General features: G+C 42.3%; 1 protein-coding gene across 9 annotated transcripts in view; it reads left to right on the top strand.

Moving 5' to 3' along the window:
• sox5 (SRY-box transcription factor 5) overlaps positions 1-25,808 on the top strand; it is a 162,825-nt gene that overhangs the window by 130,456 nt on the left and 6,561 nt on the right. For 5 of the 9 annotated variants that reach the window (XM_056748660.1, XM_056748658.1, XM_056748661.1 and 2 more), the window contains 5 exons: positions 7,456-7,582; positions 10,165-10,244; positions 16,968-17,117; positions 20,646-20,817; positions 23,858-24,030. In XM_056748660.1, the coding sequence (XP_056604638.1) occupies positions 7,456-7,582; positions 10,165-10,244; positions 16,968-17,117; positions 20,646-20,817; positions 23,858-24,030 (702 nt within the window). The remainder of the gene's footprint in view (positions 1-7,455; positions 7,583-10,164; positions 10,245-16,967; positions 17,118-20,645; positions 20,818-23,857; positions 24,031-25,808) is intronic. The other 4 variants (XM_056748656.1, XM_056748662.1, XM_056748663.1 and 1 more) reach the window with 2 other exon arrangements.

Raw genomic sequence — 25,808 nt, 5'->3', positions numbered from 1 at the left:
TGCAGCATGCATTGCTACAGCATACTTACGTTGAATGCCCAGATTAAATCTTTGGTTTCCAAGTTGACACGTAAAAAATATAAAAAATTTGCTGACTGTTTCTAGTTTTCACTGTGCCCCTCAGGGCAACCGAATAATCTTAAAAATCAGTACTAATATATAGTCATAAAACTGCTGGTTTCAAAGTTCTAAAAAGGATTCAATTCTGTTTAAAAAGGTTTTAAAGGGAATTAAGTTGCTGTATATGAAGAGAGCAGAGTTATTGTAGTTTTTTTCTGTTTTATTTAAAATATATATATATATATATATATATATATATATATATTTAATTAGCTAAATTAAATAAGTATTTTGAATTAGCTTTAATATTTTCATTTATTATCATTATTTGTATACATTTTTTTAATAAGTTCTTTATTCATTTTATTAATGAATTATTCATTTATTTATTCTTATATAAATATCAAATAAAAATTTCTAAAGTTTATTTTATATTTCAGCCGATTTGATTTCAAATAAAAGAAATGTTTTAATAGTTTTTGTTTACTTTTATTACCTTGGAAGAGAGTATGAAAGATCAGTCACTTTCGAGGTTTCATCATAAGATGCTGACTCAAAAGGTCAGAAATTCGGAAATTCATCTGCTCCCTCGATTTTAAATCAGAACTACTGAACTATTTATTCAGACATACCACAAGTATAATCTGAGATTAAGATGACCTTGGATAAATAATCATGTAGGTACTATCCCTATGGCTGGTTTTGGGGCTTTTGGAATGTAAAGATGCGTTTCGATTGGTTTATCCCAGCTGACTGATCGATAGAACGGAGATACACTGGCCTGCTTTGTGTTGGCAGGTGTGAAGCAAATAAAGGCTTTGTGTGCACGAGGGGAGATGAGATGAGTCTAATTTGGTTGATAAAATGAGACTTAGGCTTGAGAGGAGACTCCGCCAGGAAGCCACATCACACTGAGACTATTCACACACACAGACAGTCCTCTCTCGTCCACTGGACCCTTGCCATTCTCCGAGTCTCTGAATGTGTGTGTGTTGCAGCTGTGTTTGTTTGCGTATACATGGTCTTAGAATGTGAATGTGAGACATATCTGTGTCTATTCCAAATTCGCCATCGGCTCATGTCTGTGTATTCGTGTGTTTATGTGTGTCTGTGTTGGTAGCAGCTGTGTGTGCGTCAGTCCCCAAAACACGTCCGCTTGGGTTTCTCCAGCCCCGCTCGTCGCTCACAGAAACAAAGCTTCTTTTTCCCATGACTTTGCAACCTTTCCTAAACAGGCACTTCTCCATTCAGCCCAGTGGAACAATAGTTTCTCACAGTCAACACAGAGGCGGCGAGGGAGGGGGGAGAGGCGAGAGGGGGAGAGCCCTGTTACGGGCCAATCATATATTAGCCCCAAATCACCTCTTGGAAACGCACATTTAACTTGTGTCTAACACACAGGCCAGTAACATACTTCGAAAAAAACACTTACGTCAGAGACAAATATAGTATTTCTTAACCTTCAAAGAGTTCTTAAAGAAGCTATAGAAGCCTAAAGTCTTTAATCAGAGGAAGGCAAAAGAAGCTCCAGTATCAACATGAAATTAAAAGTCTATTTATTTTATGAATACGTACATGTTTGAAATATGGTCTTGATGTGAATTCTTTATTGTTCGTTATTGAATTAAATCAAATAAGTAGTTTCACTCAAAAATATCAGAACACATTACAGTTAAAGGGATAGTATACCTTAAAAATGAGAATACTGTTATTATTTCCTCACCCTCTTGTCTTATCAAAGCTGTATGACTTTCTTTCTTCTGCAGAACACAAAAAATATATATTGATCTAACAACAATGGCCTCCATTCGCTTCCATTGTATGGACACAAAACCACAGAGACATTTCTCGAAATATCTTCTCCACCGAATAACATTTTGAATGAACTTTCCCTTCAAGTAAACGTGTACTGTACACGTATATACGTCTAGAATGAAATACAGGCTTTGTACTACTGTAAGAAGAAATTTCTGTTCCTGTATTGCTTTTGAACGACTTCACATCTTCTTGCAGAAATTCACGAAACTCTTCTACTGAAGGGGTCGAAGTTTCTTCTCTCCTAAAAACAAAAGCACGCACACAATTAACACACATATACCTCGCAGTGTGGCGCTACTTCTCCAAGCTCTCGGGGGTAACTCACATCCACTCTCTTTTATGCTTAATAAAGCTGTGTCCTCGCTGGGGACTCCTTGCGGTGCCCCTCACGGTTATCCAACGAGGAAGAGAGGCTCCTTTGGATGAAAAGAACACACCTGCCGAGAAGCTTAAGGCACGCAGACATATGAAGAAGCGCGAGGCATGAAATGCAGTGTACGTGTAATGCATTTCCACGCTTAGCGAGGGGCGTAATGGGGAGACAGGCCCGTGGGCGATATGGCTGGGAGCTGCCCACTGGTACAACCTCCTTCTGTGCTCCGCAGTACAGTAACACATCTGAGTGCCGTTCTCTCATTAGCCGCGTCTTTTCAACACACCACCTCCGACTCAGCGGGACACCGCGCGAGTCGTGCCGGTACAATTCAGGGGCCGAGGTGAGTCTTCTTATGCTGTCAGAACACCGGTTAACACGAGTAGCCAGACCTCCTGTGAGGAGCCGTTCACTGCTTAATTTGACATCGAACATCTAATATTTAGCAGAACGGAATTAGCAGCGGTTAAGGCACTGCTGTCCGGTGTACTGCTAACTAACTTGTTTAAGTCTTCAGACACAGTGGCGACAGAAACTGACGCTTGCTTATAAAACGTGTATTAGAGTCAACCTACATTTTTGCAAGGTAACCTAATAAAGAGCTTCCACGGCACTAGCTTATAGATGTCAAGCACAGCCTGAACACTCCTTAACTCAATCAGACTCATTTGCCGAGCGCCGGTGCTTTCTCAACACCGTAAATCCATTTTCCCATTGAGATGAGGGAAACAAATATCCGTCAACAGGAGCGTTAGGTTATCGCTGTTAGACCGAGTCTTGTGCACAGGAGCGGCTAACCCAATGGGCTGTGTAATTGTTTAATTTGTCTCATTACACTTAAATGAATGTAATTGGTGTTTTTGCTGCATGAAGTGGCCGCACAGGTTGTGTGAACTGGGCTTTGTGCAGAACTGCAGGTGATGGGGGGGGTTTGAGGGGTCTTCCAAACACGTGTTACATATTGATATGATGACTTGCATTATGTTACCATAAATATCTCAGGGGGCATTGAGGAGTTCTTAAAGGAGACCGGGTTTCACACACACTCCTCCCATCTGTCATTGTTCCAAACAGATACTGTCCCAACCGGACATCATTGGTTGAGCCAGTGGTTGCAGCGGCGAGACTTCAGATTAGCATGAAACAATAAAGATTTTTTCATTTTAATATTAAAAGAGCAATGGAGACACAAATATATATACAAATAAATATATTTTTATAGTTACGCCGCAATAGTACTCCAAGATATATTGAGATAATGATTATGTATATATTATACATGTAACGTATAAAAGATGTATAATTATTATAATTAAATAATTCGAATTAAATGATTATAATTTCTATTGTAAATATTGCAAATGTATATCGCAATATGCATATTGCAATAGTTTGCAAAAGCTCATTTTAAAACCTCAAAAGTAATATTTTGGGTTGATGCAGATAGCATACACTGGCGAGACAATGAGAGTGACTCTTTGAATACTTTCTTGATTTCAAACATCTTTATTAGTTTTAAAATATATTTTAATATAATCGAAATTGATTTAACAATTTTGAGAATTATCATAAATTACATTATTTACCAAATCAGTCATATTTCTTCAATATCTTGCCGTCCTATCGTGAATAAAAGGCATGTTGCATCTACCTCGAAAGAAAAAGACATATCTAATATTCTAACTCCTATTAGTAACAAAAAATTTGAGCCGCAGGATCAGCAAGGCATTAAGGGAGGCAAAGAGATCGATCGAGGAAAGTCAGTATAAACAGAAGAATAATCCATAGTGCCAAAGAAGCAGGAAAGTATGATAAGCTGATGCAAAGTGCTATACCTTTTCAAACTCCTCTCTGTCCGCAGAACAACTGTGTGTTACCTAAGCGACTGACCCTGAGCAGCATATAACAGCCTGACGTGTGCCCCGTACGCATGCGTTTTGAGTGTGTGGGGAAGGCTTCTCTCAGCCCGGTGGTTGGCAGCTAATGGGAGCTATTTGAGGAAGGACACACAGGCAGAGGAGCAGATGGGCGCTGCGTTATGCCCACCTACAGCGGGCGGCTGACGCACCTCCTGCACTCACACCTAATGGGGGCCTAATAAAAGGCTGGCTGTGCAGACACAGGCTCGCCACTCAATTTCATTAGCCTCTAATCAGCCAAAGGTGCCCTTGGCTCACGGAAAAGGACCGTTCGCCGGGGAAAAAATGAGAGGCATACTCGGAAGAAAAAAGAAGGGCATGAGTGAGAAAATGGACGCGCATTTGAGATTGGAGAGAGCGGGGTTGTTGTTTTGGTGGGGTTTGGAAATGGCACATTTGTCAGCTGGTGAGAAAGGATCAAGCATTAGGGTGGAGAGAGTTATAGTCATGTGACCTCATGTAACTTTTTATTGATCTGGATCGCAAACTCCGCCCCAACCTCTTAAGCCTAGTTTGCCGGTTTAGCTTGTCGGCCAGCTGATCTTCCCGAATAAGACCACCAAACCAGTTTAGTATGGTTAAAGCTGTATTGTTTAGCGGTAAACATGTTCACATGAACGCGAAAGCAATAAGAACATTGACAGCTTCCTCTTTTTCCTTCAATGTTTAGCCAGTTGCATAATCAGCTTCATACATAGCCACCGACAGGAAGTAACTCCACATAAGCAAAAGTGGACCGTCTGCATATTTGCGTGTCCATAATTGTGATCGTATTCATCAGGGACTTTACTGTCACACTGACGCCTGCACCAGGCTGGCAGTCATTTCCGTCACTCTGTAAAAGTTAATGGCCTATGCCCACGTCCGCGGGGCTCATATTGAGTGCCAGTCTGCAAGTACAGTACGTGTGTGCCGCGCCGCTTTCCCGGCGCAAATTAATTATTAGTTATATGGCTGTGTGTCCCCTCTTCGGCGCGAGGTCACCGAGGCCCGCCTTTAATTGCTGGAGCATATGGCTGGAAACAGATTTTAGCGGTAGGATTCGTTCTTAAGCAACGTTCTTGCGCGGGTTCTCAGATGTGTGCCATATTGTCAATGCTGGCAGCTATTGTTTCACTCATTTACTTCTTAGAGCAAATTACTCCCTAATAATAGCTCTACCTTAGAGTTTCTCTCTCCTCCGTGCCAGCAAACCTGTTCACACTGCATATGTTAATTATCTGCACATCTTCATTATGTTCAAAAAGCTTTAGGTTCAAGCTGTGCCGCCTGGCGAGGGGCTCTGACTCAGTCTGGTGCCAACTTTCCACTTTTTCCCTTTCGGTTTGTTTCTTTCTGGCTTTTTCTACATTTTGTTCTCTCACTCTCTTTTTTCATCAGCTGTGAAAGTTACAAAGTTAGCTAGTTTCAAACACTTTATTTTTTTCAATTTTATTTTTTTTGTGTGTTAACACTAAGAAGAAAGTTATTTTGAAAGTGATATTTGCAGTTGCGTCAGCTTTGACATTACATTGCATTTAGAGTTCTGCATTTGGCATAAACATTTATCCAAAGCGATTTACATTGCATTATATTATACATTTGTATTTGATTATGTGGTATCCCTGGGATCGAACTCATGACCTTGGTGTTGCTAGCACCGTGCTCTAACCACTGAGCTACAGAAAAGCTGTATTAATACGGCACTGGCTTGTTGGGTCAATACATTTCTGACCACCAGAAGTGTTATAAAGTAAAACAACCTGTTCTCTCAACAGTATAAATTACAAACGACGAAGATGGAAAAAGCTCTTCTGTTACCCCAAAAAACCAACCGGTTAAATAGGCTAGTTAACTAGGACAACCAGCAAGCCTCATTTGTTCATCCAGTTTAATCGCAATGCCTAAAATTCTTTGCTGGCCTTAACCCAAACCAACCAATTCAAGGCATTCAATGAAAATTTAATTCGAAAACACGTGTAAAGTTGTTGCCTATTGTTCAACTTTAATTCGCGACGTACGTCACCCTGCATCAAACTGCATTATCTGGCCTGAAAACGTCAATATCTGCTTCACCTACTCTGCGTGGGTAATGCTATTTGCTACTTTGATTGAATAGAGAACAGCATGACGGTTCGAGCGCTTTGAGGAGATCCACGAGCCTTTAATTCCGTATGCACCCACACACGCTTGCTTACACGTCTGCGCGTTTAAGGAAAGAGCGTGTGCTTTTAATTTGCCACGAAAACACTCCTCGCTCGAAACCACCGAAGAACACAGACGCACACGTGCTAGTATGCGCTGGCGAGCGTACATTTACGAGCGCCGTTGTGACCACGGAGCCTTACCTCGAGGCGAGGAGAACCAGAAGAGCATATGTCCAATTAGGACTGGTAGTCAGATCCGCAACAACCCGTGGGGGGCCCTGTCGAAACGCAACTATAAAACAGCACTTCCTTCTGATCTGCGAACTGGAAGCCTGCCGTTTGCGGTTAACCAAAATGAAGGAATGATTGCTCAGTGGTGAGAATACAGAAACCCTCAGACATGCTGTTGGGAATCAAAGATGGAGAGAAAAGGGGGACAAAGTGAATTTGTAGGCTTTGTTCAGATGAACCTGTTACTGCTGTGATAAAACACCTCAGCTCACTTTTCCTTTTTTCTATCGATTTCCTTTTCCATTTCCACTTCCTCTAAGAGTAGTTGCATTTATACTGGAGGCTTTGAGATTTCCTTGTCAGTAGAACCATCTGTCCTCTTCTATGGGTCTGTGTGTCTCAAGACGCTCCCCTTGCCAGTCTCTGGTTTGGGTTTTTTCATCCCTCACTTTTTTAATCCGGGAAACCTTGTGAAGTGGTGTGGCATGGTGCCGAGCATGGCACTCTCCGCTGAAACGGAGGCCAGCTGTTGCCAGAGTATGAGGAAGATCCTTTACGTGACAAAATCCCTGACAGTAATCAAGGGGACCAACTGTCCCAAAACACCCCCATTCTTTACTCATCCTCAGGGGACTGGTGCTGGACAATCACTATGTGTTTACGTGCATTTGTACATCCCAGGTGATACATTTTCTGGCGTGTGGGCCAGACAATTGACTCACGGCATGAAATATAGTCCACCTGAAATCACTTTGAAGTAAATGTGAAATTAAATTGTGAGTTAAGCTCAGATAGATTACTGTGACTGTTGAGACTACATCAGAGCCAACATGACTTTTGTCAAATAAAATGATTTATATTGGATCTGTCATGGCCAGTTTGATCATTTTGGTACTACATCTTAATTCTTTTCTCTCTCTTTCTCCAGCAGGTCCAGGGTCAGTTGCCTCCGCTGATGATACCAGTGTTTCCTCCCGATCAGAGAACTCTGGCGGCCGCTGCGGCCCAACAAGGATTTCTACTTCCTCCCGGGTTCAACTACAAACCAGGCTGCAGTGAGTATTAATGCAGCATTTCTCTAAAAAGCTGCTTTGAACCGGCGGGTTATTAAATTAAAGATTTCGGTCCAGTTCATTGTTCACACTAGAGATTTTAAACCAGATTGCTAAAAGCGAAGTCTTCAACCCAACGTTGGGCTGCGTCTCCCTTCTGTCTGGTGTGTTGTTAAGATCAGCCAACGCCACCGATGCCCATCACCGTCTTTGCACGACAGACTCTCAGACCAGACAAACTCGCTCGCCTTTGTCTCTCTGCGTTTCTTGTTCAAAAGTAGGAACAGGAAAAAAGAAAACTTCCTCTGGGGTTTGTGTTTTTGGCCGTAGCAGTCCAACTGTGAAGCAATGTGTTGTTTACCGCGAGAAACGAGGCGGCAAGTGCCAGCAGCGCAGCAGCAGAACGCTCGCGCTCTCACGGGGGGGTAGAGTGACCTGCCCCAGGTTTCTTCATATTAACACGGGCGGCCGCCAGAACAGGCATCCAATACGCCTCGCACACGCCTCCAACTCCTCTCCAACTGTACGCATACGCACACACACGCGCATAGACTACACACTCAATCACGCATACTCGGAAACGTACGAGTCCCTCGTGAGTTGAACCGTCCGCAACTCCAGCTCCGCCCACCGCGCTTCACAGTTTCCCAAACAAGTCCCCCCTCCCTCGTTCTCCTCACGCCCACCCACCCACCCGCCTCCCCACCCATACGTACACCCTTTATTTCAATTACAGCCAGCAGCACCATCAAACCCTGCCCAAAATTTCAATTACGCATGTCATTTAGTTACCATTACAGTTCTTGCTCACAGGGGACGAAGCCGGCGTTTTGAACCCTCAAAGCCAGAGCGAAAAAACGGGGAAATGAAATCCCTCCGGTCACAGTGCCTAGGCTGAGGGGATGCTGGTTCCCACCCATTGCTCCCCGGAGCCAGGACACGAAGCTCTTCCAGTCAGGCTGAAGATGCCGCGTTCCCGCCAACAGCAACATGTTTGCTTTCTTTAGTTTTGCTCTTTTGTTACAGCTGTACCCAGGAGAGACATAAAATAGCTGGAATACTTGTGTTTGTATAGGGACCGGCAGAAAGACAAGAAAAAAAGGACAAAACACACTGTCCCCGGAATACATCCTTGAACCGGGTCCAGAGCAATTTAGAACCCAGAGGCTGAGTGTTTTTTGAAAATGGGAGGGAGGCAGAGTATGGGAAAAATGTTTTGGACAGGCTGATAGGAGCGTCTGGTTTATTGCTTACTGAGAAGAGTCTGACTTCCTTTATAGACAGATACTCTGGAGTCCAAGGATGTGTCCGAAAAAGCCTTGTAAAGCACAAAAACATCATGTCGTGTCTAAATTGACGGAAGCTTTAGACATAATTTGACATCATCCAAAGGACTAAAATGCATTTTTCTCAGCATGATTTTTTTATCATAAATAATAAATGAATAATCGCATCAAATGAAAAATTGTATTCATGCCATTCCAAACCTGTACTTCCTTTCTTCTGCAGAACACAAAAATGTATTTTTAAGAATGTTGGTAACCACACATCATTGGAACTCATTGACTTCCATTTCATGGAAACAAAACCACAGAGACATTTCTCAAAATATCTTCTTTTGGGTTACAGAGAGAAAAGTCCTATTTAGGTTTCGAATGACATGAAGGTAAATAAAAGGTGAAATTATTATTATTTTTAGGTGAACTATCCCTTTAAAAACAGTAAAGATGGAGGCATTTAATAGACAGAATATTACACAACTACTGAATGTGTCTAGATTTATTTAGGCATAAGCAGCATTTTTTAGAGTTAGTACACAGCTCGTGTCAAATAGTACTGTCGCTTCCCACACGCACACATAGCAGAAACCGCAGATTCTTTCAAAATTATGGTGTCACAGCTATCTGATATATTTCAAAGAATGTCTATCTGGACGCTAAGCAGACTGGTCCTCTCCCCTCTGTTCTTCCTCAAAACGCTCGTATCCGACTTCTCCTCCCCTCTGCGACCGGCATCATTCCATTGTTCATGTGGCTCTGACCTCATAAAACAGCAGAGCAGATTTGAGGGCACACTCGCAGTCGCTCATGTCACGGAGTGACGCCGATAACCGTAACCCCCCTCCTCCTGCTTCATCTACCTGAACCGGACTGACCTTTACCTCCTTGTCATGTAATTACAAAGCCCATATCTGCAGGTGGACGCTAATAACTCTGCCTATTCACTCCTCATGTTCTGATTCATCTCTCCAACGCCGAGGCTCTTGTGCGAGGCCCGAGGAGACGGGGCCGCTGATGTTACCTCGTTAATTACCGTCCTCTCCTTATCATGCCTCAGCCTTCAACCGCTATTGTGCTCGGGGTATTAGAGCCACAGTCACACAATCAGCCTTTCATTAGAGCCGAGGGGTGGACGACACAATGGCGGTCTTTACCGACAGAAAAGAAAGCTGCGTCGCTCCATCGTCGAAGGGAGGAAAGGGGGATGGGGAAACAAATACGGCTTTTTGTCTTCGTTGAAATGTGAGAAAAAGTGATGTTTTTGATTAGCTTGCTGACAATACCCATAATGCCCTTTTTCCTCAGGTGACCCCTACCCCCTACAGCTGATCCCTACGACTATGGCAGCTGCCGCGTCGCCTGGACTCGGCGCCCTTCAGCTGCAGGTAACGTCCAGCTTGTGTGTCGTTGTGTGCGCGTTTCTTTGTTTCTTTGTGTGTGTATTTTCCCAACCTCTTGTACGAATCGTTTTTTCCCACTGGTTCTTTTTTTGTTTTGAGGTCCCGATAACAACAATGCCCACTGTTCTCCTCAAACTCTTTTCCTCATGCCAACTGCGAGTTGCCATAGAAATGGGCCCTTTGTGAGGGGCCGGAGCCCAAAAAGAGAATGCAGCACTGCTGGCTCCAGGGTGCAGATATTGTTCGCTGTGGAGAGAAGGGTACCATAGAAACTGTTTTTTAAGGGGGACAGAGCACAGAGGGACTGAGAGCAAACACAAAAAGATATTATGGGCTGGATGAATGGAGCCGAACCCTATTTCAGCCTCACTGTGCTGGTCAAGAATATACCCAGCAGCAAACATGCGGTCCTCTTCCCTCCCTTCCTCGTCTCTGCCTGTGCAATAAATCTCCCTGATGAGGAAAAAAAGGCGCACATCTGCTACCATGTTTTTGTGTTTGAGTGCCATGTACTAACTTACTCTGACTCAATATGCGTGAGCTGTGAGCGTGAGCCCCTGGTCCACAGGTTAAGAGCTCGACTGTTTGAGATGCATTAACCCGAGGGCCCACGGGGGCCGGACCGGCCCTTCCTCACTGTTACCTCCCTCAAACATTAAAGAGCCGGGCTAAGAGGCCAAACTCACCATGCCGCCATTAACCAAACACAGCTGCACCCAGCTGCACATTACAGTGAATTAAAATTGTACACGGACACGAATGTACACATCAACACCGATCAAACATATGTAACAGATATAAATGGCTCTCACACACATGCACAGGTGGAGTTTCCAGGTGCCCCTTGGATAAACCAGATATTTTTCTGTTTTCTTTTCCGCTGTGCACTCTCTGTGCTATGTATGACTAGATTACAAGGAGATTCTTGTCCCATGGGGTTTTATCTGCTTCAAATCGTCCCTCCATATGTTCCTTCATGTTAAGATTTGAAAAATCCCCGATTGAACAGCTTTGTCAGGCGCAATTGGATTTCACCAAAACAAGTGAGGGAAAAAAAGGAAAAACAACAACAAAATACGAAGCCACTGTTCTCTGTATCCTCTAAATCTCCCTTGCAACACACACACACACACACACACACACGCAGATTAGGGCTTTGTCACAAAGAAAATCATTTACTCTGGCTAACCTAAATACAGATGTCTCCGTGCGCTGGATTTCCTCTGGGAGAATCCCTCTGCACGTCTCATTTTCAGACCCCCCAATATGATCAGTGGTCCGAAATATTCACATGTCACTAGGTCACAAATTACGATACTTTTATAAAGTATACAGTATGTGCCAGTGTTGCCAGGGTCGTGGATTTCCCGCACAATTGGGCTATTTTGAAAATGAAGTTACCGGAAAAATTATGGAGCGGCGGATTTTTGGCCAACTTTCATAATGTACTGCGGCCACCAAAAGGTTTATTCATGTTCTATGGGTAAATGTTAATTGATGAGTTTCTTAATGTGTATTCATACTCTGAATACCTGGCAACTCAAGGACCGGACCCCTTCTCAAAAAGTGTGGCGTACAGGGAGGGACGCGGGACCTCAGCTCAACCGAAGAGGAAAATATAGCGTTGGTATTAGCCAATATATCCAAATTATGTTTTTACTAATGTTTCGTACTACGTTTGAGCACCGCTATACGCAGTCTAGAACAACTAAAACATGGGGATGCTTGTACACATTATACATATACAATAAATTTAACCACGATTATTTCTTATGCAAGTTTTTGCATGTGCTTCAAGGAGAAAATACGTGTCTCGTCCATTTCTGTGCGTGGCCTCGAGCACACATGAGGTCTTTTTTAAAGGGACACTCCACCCAAAAATGAAAATTGTGTTATGAATAACTCACCCTCTAGTCGTTCCAAACCTGCATACATCTGTTTGTTCGATATCTGGTAGAATGTTAGCAACTGAAAATTATTTGGCATCATTGACTACCATAGCAGAAATAAAAATTGTAGTCAAAGTGACCCAGAATTGTTTGCTTTCCTAAATCCCCCCAAACATATTATATGTTCAACAGAACAAAATAATATATACAGTAGGAAACCATTCAGATTAGTAAATATGGCAATAGAAACGTCTTTTGGCAGTTGTTAACTTTGATTTGACACCTATAAATTTGGACTAGTTTTCATTCCTTTTGGGTGGGTGTTGAGGGGTCATTGGGAAGGAAATATTTCTTTGACCTGGCAACCCTGATATGTGCTCACATCAGACTTGCACTATAAGTAACAGAATCTAGTGGTCTAAGTTGTGGCATTCTTACATGTGGGGCTGTGGTGCTTATGCAGAGATTATGCGTTCAAATTTAGCTTGAAGCGTTTCAATACTTTTTCCTCCCTTTCTCAAAAAACCACCGTGTGTGTGAGTCTGTTTTGAGAGTCACTGCCTTAAAGGTGAAGAATTCCGTTGCTCACCAAAGCCACTGGTGTGGTTTCTAAACTGTTATTTCAGAGACCATAGTTCACTGTAGACTTGTGTTTTATAACCAGTATAACCTCTATATTAAAACTCATAACGCACATAAAAGTCATACAGTGACAAAAGCAAAGACTTAGTTTAAAATGTGTGATTGCATAAAAGAGCTAAGATGGTCTTGAGAAGAAAGGAAGCGGTGGAAGGGACAGGTACGATCTGCGAGCAGCAACGCTGAAGAGTTATAAAGTGGGTCAATGGAGGAGGTCAGCCATCATATGTAGAGGCAGATGTTGGACCATATTGCAGCAGATTACTGCAGCACACAGGAGAACCAGAGAGGGAGAGAGAACGAGAAGCAGGGAAACTGTATTTAATACTTTTTATCGGCAGTAAGAAGTTATAAAAAACATATATTTCCATTTGTAGTTCAAACCCCCAGCGATTTATTTTGTTTACAGGGACTGTAATGATGATCGCAAGCACCTCGCATTCCTTTCATACTAATCTGGTGGCATTGTTTGGAAATGTTGATGTCAGTGGCACTGTTAATAGAGAGCCAGGCTGGATTTGATCCCCTACAGTTTTTGGCTGTCTTTTATTATTTTTTGTAAACACTGGCTTTAGCACTAACTGACAATTTACGGAGGAGATCAGTCACCGTCTGAAGGTCAGACGCAACTTGTGTCAAAGTTCGATCCAGTCTGGCGCGCAAATCAAAATCTATAGTTTGACAGCCAACGTTCAGTTTAGAACATAAAGTGATGTCAACAACGGCAATGGTAAAAAAAACACACAAGTCAAAATATTGTCAGCGGTGACCAAAACAATAGCTCAAAGGATCACAGTGAACTGCTCCCATTTTGACAACAAAGCAAGATGGGGAAAGAAGCTCATAATCTGAGTAAAGCAGGGGATTATGGGAGAGCGAGAGATGTCTCGAAGATCCACTCCGACGGATAGCGCCGACAACGGCCTGTCTTCCAGCGCTCAGGGAAGGGACAGGGGCTTAGCAAGGATGGAAGGGGGGTTGGCTTTGTTAGAACATGTGTCACCAACACTAATGCTCTCCGATCAACCTTACGAGTTAAAGTGCAAATACCAATCTATCTCTTCCCGTCAACCTGCGAATACACGCGTACAAACACGCTCACATTTGACCGGCTACATTGGACAACACTGAAATAACGCAAAGGATTACGGACTGACGTTGCATTTTGTCACTGTTAAGGACGGGGCGTCTGGAACCAAATGTTTGAGGACACACCAGTGGCAGTCTGACTTAAATTGGTGACCCAAGATCAAATCTGGAAAAATATACAACTTTTTTACATGATTTTTAAATGATTTAATTATTATTATTATTATTATACATGTATTAATTCATTGTTAATTATTAATTTGTTTTAGTATTATAATCATCATCCTTATTTGGATTATTATAATATTAAATGTATTACTTTATTATTAATTTGATTCTTATTGTCCTATTTATTACTTTATTATTAATTTGTTTATTATTATTGTCGTAATTATATTACATTTATTACTTTATTATTAATTTGATGATGATTATTATTATATTTATTACTTTATTCATTCATTTGTTAATAATTACTAGTATCATTGTGTTTAAATATAAATTGGCCCACTCAGTTAGATGAAGCCCGACATTGTTTGTGTGTGTGTGTGTGTGTGTATGTGTGTGTGTTTTCTTATCTTTGTTGGTTATAAACGCACACACATTTTCAGTAAGTGAGAATTAGAGCCAGCCTAAGACTCCTCTGTAAGGATTAGGTAGGAGAGAGTCAGAAGAGGAAAGGGGAGCAGCTTTTCGAGTTCAAAAGGATGTACGAGTCGAGAGTCCTATCAATCCCTTACAAACACACCCTTCCCCATTCAGCACCTCTCTGTGTGTGTTTTTCTCTAAGGTTGACATTTAAATTCCTCTGCAACTTCCCCAGTTTTGATATCAGCCACCTCTCCATCCCTCTTTCTTACCATGCGTACGTGAGCCCCTGGGCGAACGAGGGCCATTGTGCTGTCACTTCCTGTTTCCTCACGCTGGCAGTGGGGTGGCAGCGCTTTAAGCGTGTTCAGCAGCAGACTGTTGGAAGTGAAGTGTGTGTGTCCGTGCGTGTCACTCTCAGACCTGGCCGCTCTAGCAGTTTTGATTGACAGAAGCTGACCTTGTAATAGAACACAATTCAGAGAGAAAATAAAGCAGTCTTGATGCGGTGGACCGGACACGGACCATATCGCCATCTCACGCACACACGGGCAGGGCACACTCCGACAGTGGCCATATGTCACGCTCAGGCACACACACAACCAGGGGCCACGGTGGGAGTAATTGAACAGAAATGACCAACAAGAGCTTTATTTCATCTTCTGGTCCCCTGTGTTGACCACAGCTCACACACTGAGGTCATATCCTGATCGGAGAGCACGGAGGAGTGTGTGAGCGTGTAGGTGTGTGTTTTTGAGAAAAAACGTATTTGAGTGATGGCCTTGAACATCTCAGTTTTTACAAGAATACCTACCTAAAAAAGAACAAAATATTTATTCAAGTAAGATTTTTTATTATTATTTGAGAAGTGAGTATGTATAATTATAGATTAATTATCAATTATTATTAACTAGTTTAGCATTCAGTTATTTGAATAAAAATAGTATAAAATACTGGCTTTCTTCCTAATCAAATGGCATACCATTTATTTATTTATTATGTTTAAAAAGTTACTGTACATTACAAGTTTTGTTTTCACCTAAGTGTTTAAATTTCAGTGTTTCTCTCCTATGACAAAGTTTGCATTTCTACTTTATATTGCTGCATCCTTATTTTTAAACATAACATGTAAAATACAGTTAAAACATACGCGTCTCAATATTTTCTTTTGAAGAAAAACTGCTTTTTAACTTTATTAGCCCTCCGCGTTGCAAATTAAGGCAGATAAAAGCAAAATGGAGATGTTCTGTTTCTCAGCGTGATGGTGTGTTAATCTGTGCGTGTTTTCATCTGAAAGAAATATTTAATTCGAGCAGATACAGCAGACAGAAGATTGTGGAGAATGCGCTGTCGAGGTTGAGAGAGAGAGAGGAACCGCCGCGGATATTTGCATAAATCAGTCTTTGTTTCCTGCCGGTGGCTTGCAGCCAGCGATGAACAGAAGGACGGAAGTTGTCCTCACAAACAGCCACTCGCTTCCAAATCTTAAAGAGAAAAATACAATTTAAAAAACAGCCCGTCTTTACCGCTACTGTAAACATAGATTTGGTTCCTCATCTTTTCCCACAAATACAATAAAAAAAAGCCCTCGCTCGGTCCTCGCTTCCTTCAAAGTCCACAAAATTGCACATGAAAGCGACACAAACACACTCTCATTATAGGAATGGCACAAACAGCTGTAGGAATCTGTTTTACACAATGTCCAGACACCGCTGTGGTCTGCCTGTTACCGTAGAAACATGTGCTCCGGTCTGCAAATAGTCAGCGTCAAAAAGCACATCCCTGAGCTCAGGGTTTGACAGATGGGGTATGCTGGATATTTTTATGTCGATATCATAATATATTATAAATATTACAAAAAAATATAAAAATTCTACGCTGACGTTAATCCAATCATGGTTTAAAGTTAGCATATGAATATTACATTATTTAACAATGGAAGCAGAGGGTGCAAAACTGTTATTTGTTGTTTTGTCAAATATCGCTGTGCCACATATTTCGTTGAATCACACTGGCAGATATTTTAGCAACTTTTAAGGATGCATTCCCTCGGCCCTTCTCATCCCTTTGCGTTCTTTAACAGAATTGACAGGGGGTCCCGAGTTTGTTTCCGTTCCTGGTGGCCAAGAGATTCACAACTTCTCTCTTGACATAAACACATTTGTCGGTTTTTCACCTTGAGAGACACTTTTTTCACTCTTTCGTGAATATGACCCTCATGGTGAGTTTTCCCAGGATGCACCTTGGCGGGGACGCGTCTCACTCAGGCGTCTCCTAGCTGTTAGCGTAACCCCTTGAGGATGGATGGTGGAACTTAAAGTGACAGCTCTGTCCCCTCACACATAAACAACCGTCAGCCCTATCCACTAATGGCCGGACTCACTTTTTAGCCTGCATCTTTTTGTGCATGTTTTGTTTGTGCGTTCTGCGTATTCATTTATTCATGGGCTTTTCTCTCTTATTCATCCACTCTTCTTTTTCCTCTCTCACCGTCTCTGAGCAGCAGTTGTATGCGGCTCAGTTGGCTGCCATGCAGGTGTCTCCGGGGGCCAAACACAGCACAATGCCTCAGGCCAACCTGGCAACCGGCACACACTCGCCCACCAGCGGCCAGAGCGAGAAAAACAGAAACACCCCACCACCAAAGCCCAAGGTATGTTTGGATACGTCTAAGTGTGTGTTTGTGTATTACGCTGTACTATCGCATGCACTTAATATCCAGAGCTGATAGTTTTTGTATGTACTAGTTCTTTTGGATCTTTTGGTTGATTACCCATAACTCCTTTCTCCATGCCTTGGTGCGTTGTTGCATTTCACCCGAATCTGCTTTAGTGTCCAAGGGTCGTCGGCCACAGTGGCGGCAGGAGGCCATGGCTATCTGAGCGGAATAAAGCTCCATGAATATCAGGCAGGGCAGAAATAAAAAGCATGCTGCCTGGCCTCTTTCCCCTCCCGCTGGGCTGGTCATTCTAGACGCCCGGACACCCCTCTAAGCCCATTCTGTCCCGCTCAGCAGTACAATAGCTGGACGGCGGGGCGGCCAGATCTGGATAAACATGTGTGAAGGCCCGTTGCCCGCTCCCTCTCCGGGCATGAGCCATGGATGAGGGTTTGGATAGGGGAAAGACATGGAGCTCAAACACACGCCTGTTGAATGGAGGAAGAACAGTAGATATCTCTCCATCTTTCTGTCTCTCCATCTTTCTGAGTTAATGGTGACCATCGATTGGCTCTGGCACCCCTGCAGGTCATTGTGTCAGAGGGTAATGAAGGCCCCTGTTCCTCAAACATTTATCCTTTTGTTGTCACATGACCAATTACACGGAGAGAAAGAAGAGAGATGGAGTTAATACCCATAATTGGCAGTGCGGCCTTGCACCTGCCAGGCCTCCGCAGTCAGTGAGCCATAAGAAGAAAATGTCCTCTCTCTCTCTCTCTCTCTCTCTCTCGCAATGTGTCTTTGATTTTCTTCAAATATTCTCTCAATCACTGCTCTCTCTGTTGTTGCCGTCGGGTAGGGGACACCATGTATATTTCAGGCTTGCTGTCCTGGGGCAGTTCCCGCTCTCCCTCTCATTTTGAGAAGTGTGGCCTGTGTCAGACAGCTGGTTGGACTGAGGCATACAGAGCTTAAGTGCTTTACCCCGGGGGAAGGCCTCACAACTCAGGTGCATCACAGACTCACTCCATCACGCCTTTCACTCGGTGACCTACTCAAACCTTCATACACTCAATACTTCGCTCAAACTTGACTGGGTTTTTCTCTTTTAACCTTGAAGGTGCCACCTCTGAGAGCTTCATAGTGGACTCCGACCAAGACGTTTAGGCCTTGTGTCGTGTTACGCTTGAAGTGTAACCTCCCTAATGTAGACTGCAGAGTATATAAAGCTAGTTTTTAAGTGATCATTTTATGAGGTTTAAGCTCCGATTCTTTGTATTCGAGTAGTCTTCGTATCAAGGATGACAGGTCCTACGGTACATCATACCTTCCTCCTCAAGCACAGCTTTGCCAGTCTCTATTAGTTCGTCTTTTACCGGCTTCCTTCGCGTTGGATACTGTCCCACTCAAGGATTTGCTTCATGGAGAACAATCCTCCATCAGGACGAGAGGCAGGCATTATCTGTCATAAATATTCAGTTTTCCTCTTCAATTCACCGTCGCTACACGCCACACACAATGTGGGTCATGATACAGGATTCTTCTCAAAATCGCATCTTAGTGTCTTTTGTGTTCCTTCTTTATAACGGGGTCCACATCCCACTGGTTCCCTGTTGCATTGAGAAGAGCACTAATGAGGACAATCCTGTTATGGCCCATCACAGAACGGGCGGAGAGGTCTTAATCAAGCTCTCCAGACCCTCTGATGCTCCGTTCCAAAACCTAGTAAGCTGCCTCGCTGACTACATAGGCAGCTGCCTTCTGTGGCAGCATCCGAAGTCATACAGACGCTCATTAGTGACTGATATGGAATGATGGGAAAACAGGACACTGATAAATATACAAAATACAAATATATGAAAAATATAAATAAATAATGTATATAAACCAAAAAATGATGTGTATTTTAAAAATACAATAGATTACTTTATTATTTATTTAATTCATTCATTTGCATTTGATATTTGTAAACATTTTTAAACAAATTCATAGAAGTAAAAAAATAGGAAATACCAATAGACGGAACATAATGATATAACAATGTGTTATATATAAAAAATGAGCAAAATTAGTTTCATATTTTTTTTTTGACATCTGTGTAACTCTTTTGATTGAGCTGTCAACAGGTTTCAACGTGTGACCTGCAGCAACATATAACATATTTTAATGTTATTTGTATCTTAATTTGTCAGTGATAAACTTTGCATTTTAATAATTTACATACAGGAAGTTTAAAAAAAACTTGAATGTTGTCAATTTTATAGTTGTTAAAAAAAGAAAATTGTTGATATAATTTTTTGCTATATTTGTCAACATTGCATGAATACAAATACATTTTCAGCATTGGATATATATATTTTTTATTTAATTTAAGTTCTAAGGCTTTCCTCTCACTCCCGCCATCTTTAATTGACATTTTCATTGAGCCTGACACAATGCATTACGGGATTGATATAGGATACATACAATGCTTCTTTGCCTTTTGGAGCATTTGGTGAATACATGCCATGCTTAAATGATTTAGGAACATAGCGAATGTTGGCCCTGCACTACTGTGCTTAACAAAGAAATGATCATTTCAAGCGATATCCATCCATATATCAGTTGTGCTGCTTTTCTCATTTCCGGCATTCCAGCTGCTTTTCGCATTTCCGGCCGTTCGCGACAGACGGCAAGTCTCTAGAAACAGGTGTCGGTACAGATGCCGCACTCCCCATGTTAGCACGTATTAGATCCCAGCACGGCGAGAGCACAATGGTGACCTGAGACTCGCTCTGCCAGGAGAAGGATGATTGACAGCTGTGGCGTGGACGAGGGCCGGCGAGGTCATTCCAACCTGGAGGCCTGCCCACATGCCCACATGCTTTTGTTGTAATTCTGGAGCCTCATTTCAGCTGTGAAGCTGTTAGGAATTTAAACAGAGGTGAGGATGGAGACGGCTCGGTGACAGTGGAGCCAGGTTTGGGGGGCGGTGCTGCATCTGCTACTCTGAGATCTAATTGGCCGTTGTGGTGTGAGCACTGTGGCTCTGATGTGATAACACTGTCAGCGGTGTTGATATCTGGCAAGTGAATGATATTAGCATTTGTACCCCATGGATGGGCGTCCACATGGCCACAAGCGTCCACCTCTGGTAGCCTGCTGACTCAAAAAATTTTCCAATCTGTGAACGTATTTTGTACATCATTTGTGGCTTATATTTAAATATTGTGCTTTTTTGTATTTGCATGCTTTGGTATGCCCGCTTTGTCCCTGTTCTCTTGTTTGTCCAAGCATGGCTGTGCTGCATGCTGACTGCATCGTGGCAATGCGCGACACCATACGATACTTTATATCAGCAAATTGTGCAAACACAATCACAATATTTTTCCTTGTGGCCTGGCTGCATTTGCTGACAACTTCCTGTTTCGTTATCCCTGGCGTGCGGTCAGCCGATTTGACCCCCGCCGGGAGTTTTGATGGCTCCCCAGTCTCAAAGGAGAACAAAAATCACACCGGGCCACACGTGTTGCTGTTTTGCAGGACGAGGGTGCTCAGCCCTTGAATCTGTCGTCCAAGCCTAAGGCATCCGAGAGAAAGTCACCCTGCTCCCCCGCTTCCCCACAGGTCCCCTCCGTGAAGCTGGGCTCCGGATCCCTGAAGAACAGTGCCCCCTCCAGTATCGGAGGACCTCCGTCCAGACTGAGCTCCATAGGTAAACGCACCTCACAGACTCATTACAATTCAATAAACCCAAACGAATCAACACATAAAAGACTTAATGTTATTACATATCGCCCTGAACATATCTCTCAAGAGCATTTCCTGGATGTGTTTTCGCCGGCGCGGCCTCTTGTATGAGGCGGTAATTGATGTTACATTTTTAGGTTTGTAGAATTTAATTTCGCCTGAAGGCACATTGTCAAACATTTATTAGTCGAGATGGTGGGGGAGAGCTTGTTAAGCAGCTGCGTTTAGAAGCGAGAGGGAACGAGAGCGCGAGACAGAGACGGGAAGGTTTAGCGGCGTTTATTTCAGTTGTTTCGATGTGCTGAATAGGGAAGCGCAAGCCTTCGTGACAGGCGCTGAGATTAGACAAGCCTCTTATACAACTCTGTTACCACCCACAGCACAAACAACATGCATTAATAACACAATAACGCAATACTCCCTCCTCCCCTCGAAGCCAAACAGTTAGCCATTTCAGACTTCTCCATAATCGTAGTGTTTTTCAACAAATCCTGGGATTTAATAGCAGATTAGTGGATTTGCCGCCCAGATGTTTTTTGTTCTGAAAATGGATTTGGATGGAAAGTTTTTCACTGGAATCCTTTCGGAAACATGTCGCTGTGAATCTTTTAGATCATTAAGTTGGAGAGTGCCGTATGTTCCCGCGATTATTCCATCTGGTGCGTGTCTTTTAAAGGGGTCAGGAAATAACATAACCTCTAATGCAATTTCAAAGACGCATCGCAACATTTAAAGATGCTGTCGGTATGTGTCTATATCCATTTGCCTGAACGTGTATGGGCAATTCACTCAAAGTCAGCCTTACCATGAAAAAGGTTTTTACCAAAGTTTTAACTATACTAAAAGCACATATATATTTGGTGGTTCATAACCCACGTGATGTGTCTCTTCAAGTTATTTTTTTTTAATGTTTTGTGAATGATTTTTCTTAGTCAGGTAAGTGACATTTTCATGATGGCCACATCCATAGCGATACATATTTCTCATAAATGGGCACATGAAAACTAAAATAAAGTAACTATTTTATGTTCTATAAAGAGGCATCCACACTCCCTTTATTGGGTATTATTGTTTCTGGTTTGTGCATTTTAATTCACAGAAATCCTACAAAGTTTGTCGTCTCCCAAAAGTCCATGTCCTTTGTGTCACACCCATAACGCATGTTTTATTGCCATTCTTTAAATACTTGTGGATAGACTGATATTTTTCTGATGTGTAAACTTAATCAACAAGGATTCAGTCAAATATAAACAAATGGTTCATTATATCGGTAACAAATACATTCTCTGAGTGTTTATATGTCACATCCATAAGGCAAAATGTCACAACCACTACGCTGGAATTGCCCATATGCAGATATATAACCATTCATATGGTCTCTTTGTTTCTCATCTGTTTGACCTTTCTAAGCGACATCAGTCCTGAAACGTCCCAGCATGCTCAACCCAATGTGCCAACTTTCCATCTCTTTCTTTTTGAGTCACTGTCACTACTGAAATTCAACTTGAGGTGTCATGGGCTATGTCCTCTATGACCATCACTCAGAAGCCAAAATGATGACAAAATTGACAAAAATAATAATTTCTCATTGTATCCTAACAACTATACTTACGTTCCAATATCAAAAACTGATAGTCCTACCCCCGCCTTGTGCCATTGGTTGAGCCAGTTGAACAATCAACGTTTTAACAATCAATATTTTTTCACGCTTGAAGAGTTGAATAAATTGAAGAAGATTCCACACATGCGCTTTACACATGATCAGATTTCCAATGTGTGATGACTGATATAGTTCGAATAAATAATCTCTTCCTTAATACATAAATTAATTGATAAAATCTCATAACTCTTTCTCTAGTACAGTCAGTTCTCTCAATTTATGCTCTAGAAGGTTTGAATCAACTGTCAGGAAGTGCTTTGGCTCCTGACAAACCCGTGACCTGTAGCCACTCTCACAAATTCCCCAGATATGACTTTTAAAAAAGTTCCCTCATCCATAATTTCATATGAAAGCATTTAATCCATGCTATCCTGCATTAGCGGCCGGATTAAGCCAGATAAAGGCTCATAATCTAGCGCAGCTCTTTGTTAGATCTATCATGGCTAAATAATGCTTTGCGGCGCACTAGCCAACAGATGCGGCTCACAGCTCAGGCGTTTAAGCCGCTGAGAATAATACAAATAATAGCCATGAAAAGATGGTCGCAAGCATCTTTGATATACTCGGGGCAGATGTTGCAGGATGGTCCAAATTAGGCCGCTTATGGCTTTAACATAAATCGCTGCTTTTTTCTCACTTTTAAGATTTTCATAAGCTTTGGTTTCAATAGACGTTTATAGAGTGAGAGGACTAGAGATAGTGCTGATATATGTCCGATATATGAGACGTGAATGTTGAAGAGGGGAGGCACAAATTTGTTTAAATCTCTAAAAGCAGAAAGTCAGATTTGGGAGGTTTTCGTTTGGCTTTAGAGCATCTGTTTTCAACTGGATTTCTGTGTGCGTCAGCTGCGGGGATCTGATTTGACATTTGCACTGTAAATAAGATTTCTTATTCACCTTTCCCATGTGATCACATTTTGCGAACACATTAAACATCGGATCTCCAATCAGTTTTCATCCTTCAAGCGTTGTAAGGCGAGACCACGATGCTGGCCCATAGACGGCTTGAAGAAAAGCCAACATTTCCGCCCTGTTTATTTTTCCGTCTCTTCACTATGAATAAATGTTAAGAGCCGTAGGCAGGCTGAGTCAGAGAGGTGACAGTCAAATGGTCAGTGTGTGTGTACGGTAACGCTCACGCCAAATGCTGATAGATTCACCCTGCAGCACGCTAAATGCTAATGCGTTACGCCCAAGGGCCCAGCGGTGCTTTAGTGCAGGGTGGCTTCACTTTGAGTCCATCTGTTAAATCAAAAAAACACTTTCTGTCTGTCATATCAAAACGTTTCTTAAAATCACACACCTGTTTCATCTTTAACTTAGTGTACCTGTTGTTCCATCAGACCTGCTGTCATCCATCACCTCCGCTGGGTACCTGAATGACCATGAGGCTGTGACCAAAGCCTTCCAGGAGGCTCGACAGATGAAGGAGCAGTTGAAGAGAGAGCAGCAGGTCCTGGACGCCAAGGTGGCGGCAGTCAACAGCCTGAGCCTCAACAACGGACGTTCAGAAAAGGTTTGTAAAAGAATTTGTTAAAACAGAATTTGCTCGTTTCTATAAAACGCAGTTCACTGAAGCCGCTGGAGTTTGTTTGTCATTTTGAGGTGATTGAGATCCGAATGCTTTTTCTTGGTACGCAACGGTCGTGTCTGTAAGGCAGGCTGAGGGCAGGCAGGGCGCAGTGAACGGGACGCTAATTCCGACGCCGTAGCTGAGGCTAATGTGAAGTGACTCGGCCGCGTGACTAAATTGGGCTTGTTTGCTAAACACCCTGGAATAAGCTGGTCCAAGCATCAAGCAAAACGCCATTGCACAGGAAACGCTTTTGACCGCAGATATTAAAACACGCTCGCTTTTTGTAGTATTTGCATACCAACGCTTCAACACACCGAGCACGTCGGTAAACAAGCGTTAAATTATAGCCGCTTTCTCCCCGTCCGCGTTTAACAGCTTGATTGTTCACATGAGCAGAGGAAGACGTTTGTATATACACACGTGTGCCTGCTTCCTGATCATCTGTCCTTACGGTTTATTTGGTAAACCTTTGTGTGTAAACTCATGTCAGTAGACCCTTGTGTAAAGGTTAACCCTGTTAACTTTGCTTTTCCAAGTTCTTGGTGTTGGTGAAAGATTCATTAATGTGCTTTATTCCCAAATGTAAAAACGTTTATATTCTTTAAAGAAATTTAATATCATTCATTTAAAAAAATTGATTGTTTTTCAAATATATTTTTTTCATTATTAGATTTTATGGTGACATTATTAGCTTATAAATATGGTCTAATGCTTATTCATAGACAAAATAGTATTATGCACGTTTTAGCAACCTTGCATTCAGAGTTCCTCATATTTTTATTAGCCAATCATGCAATTGATTAAATCCACTTTTATTTTGTTCGTTTTAAATGTCCTGTTTTATTTCGAAATGCACCCGAAATGTACAGTAGGCCCAACATGTAAAATGGGTTGCAGTGTTTAGTATTAAACAAAAATCATGTTTATGGGCATGTTGATCTCTGTCGCATTTAGTTCAACACAAACTGTGTTTTTTTTTCTGTGCTTAGTGTCCGTGCCTATTTCTACTAGGTTAATGAAGTTGCATTATGAATAATCCAAGCACTATATCCTTATCATGATTTACCACGGATCAGATGTGCTTTATCCTGACCACAGCTTTACGCGCTCGCACCCTCGATTGCCCTCCGTGATTCACACATTTGTAGGGTCCAGCGAGGTTATTTTTGATTACAGGAAAGATTATGTGTTGTCACATGAGGACATTTGGATAGACTAATATGCCCCCTTATATAATTGAATAACTGCTAACATCAATGCTAAGAAATCATCATCTTAACTCTTTTTACCGTTACATGGCTGCAGTCCACATCAGACAGCCAACTCTGTTTGTTTTTCTCTTCTGCCCATTATCTCCTATTTCAAACAATTACAGCTCCTCTCTGTATTATCAATTGGTATGGTCAAACCGAGTCGCATCCCTGAACCCTATGTGTCTCGCTAAGCTAAACGGATTGCGGGATACAAGCGAGGTCAATGGTCTACAAGATAAAGAAGTGTCTTGCCAGAGCCGGAGCACCCGAAGTAGTTGTCGTAGTCACATCATACAACCCGATCCTCTCTCTCTCTTTCTCTTTGTCTCTCCAGGGATGAATTCTCTCTCCATTACACATTCATTTAAAACGGCACTCTCTAACTCACTCGGAACAATTAAGTCTCGATGGCGACGAAATGGTGTAATGCATTTCATTACAGAACCGCAGAAAGCTCGGGTCATT

Source organism: Triplophysa dalaica, chromosome 5, assembly GCF_015846415.1.
Source record: "Triplophysa dalaica isolate WHDGS20190420 chromosome 5, ASM1584641v1, whole genome shotgun sequence".
In the NCBI taxonomy this organism is placed as follows: domain Eukaryota; kingdom Metazoa; phylum Chordata; class Actinopteri; order Cypriniformes; family Nemacheilidae; genus Triplophysa; species Triplophysa dalaica.
Note: the sequence above shows the minus strand (reverse complement) of the source record. Positions and strands in the feature narration are given on the sequence as shown.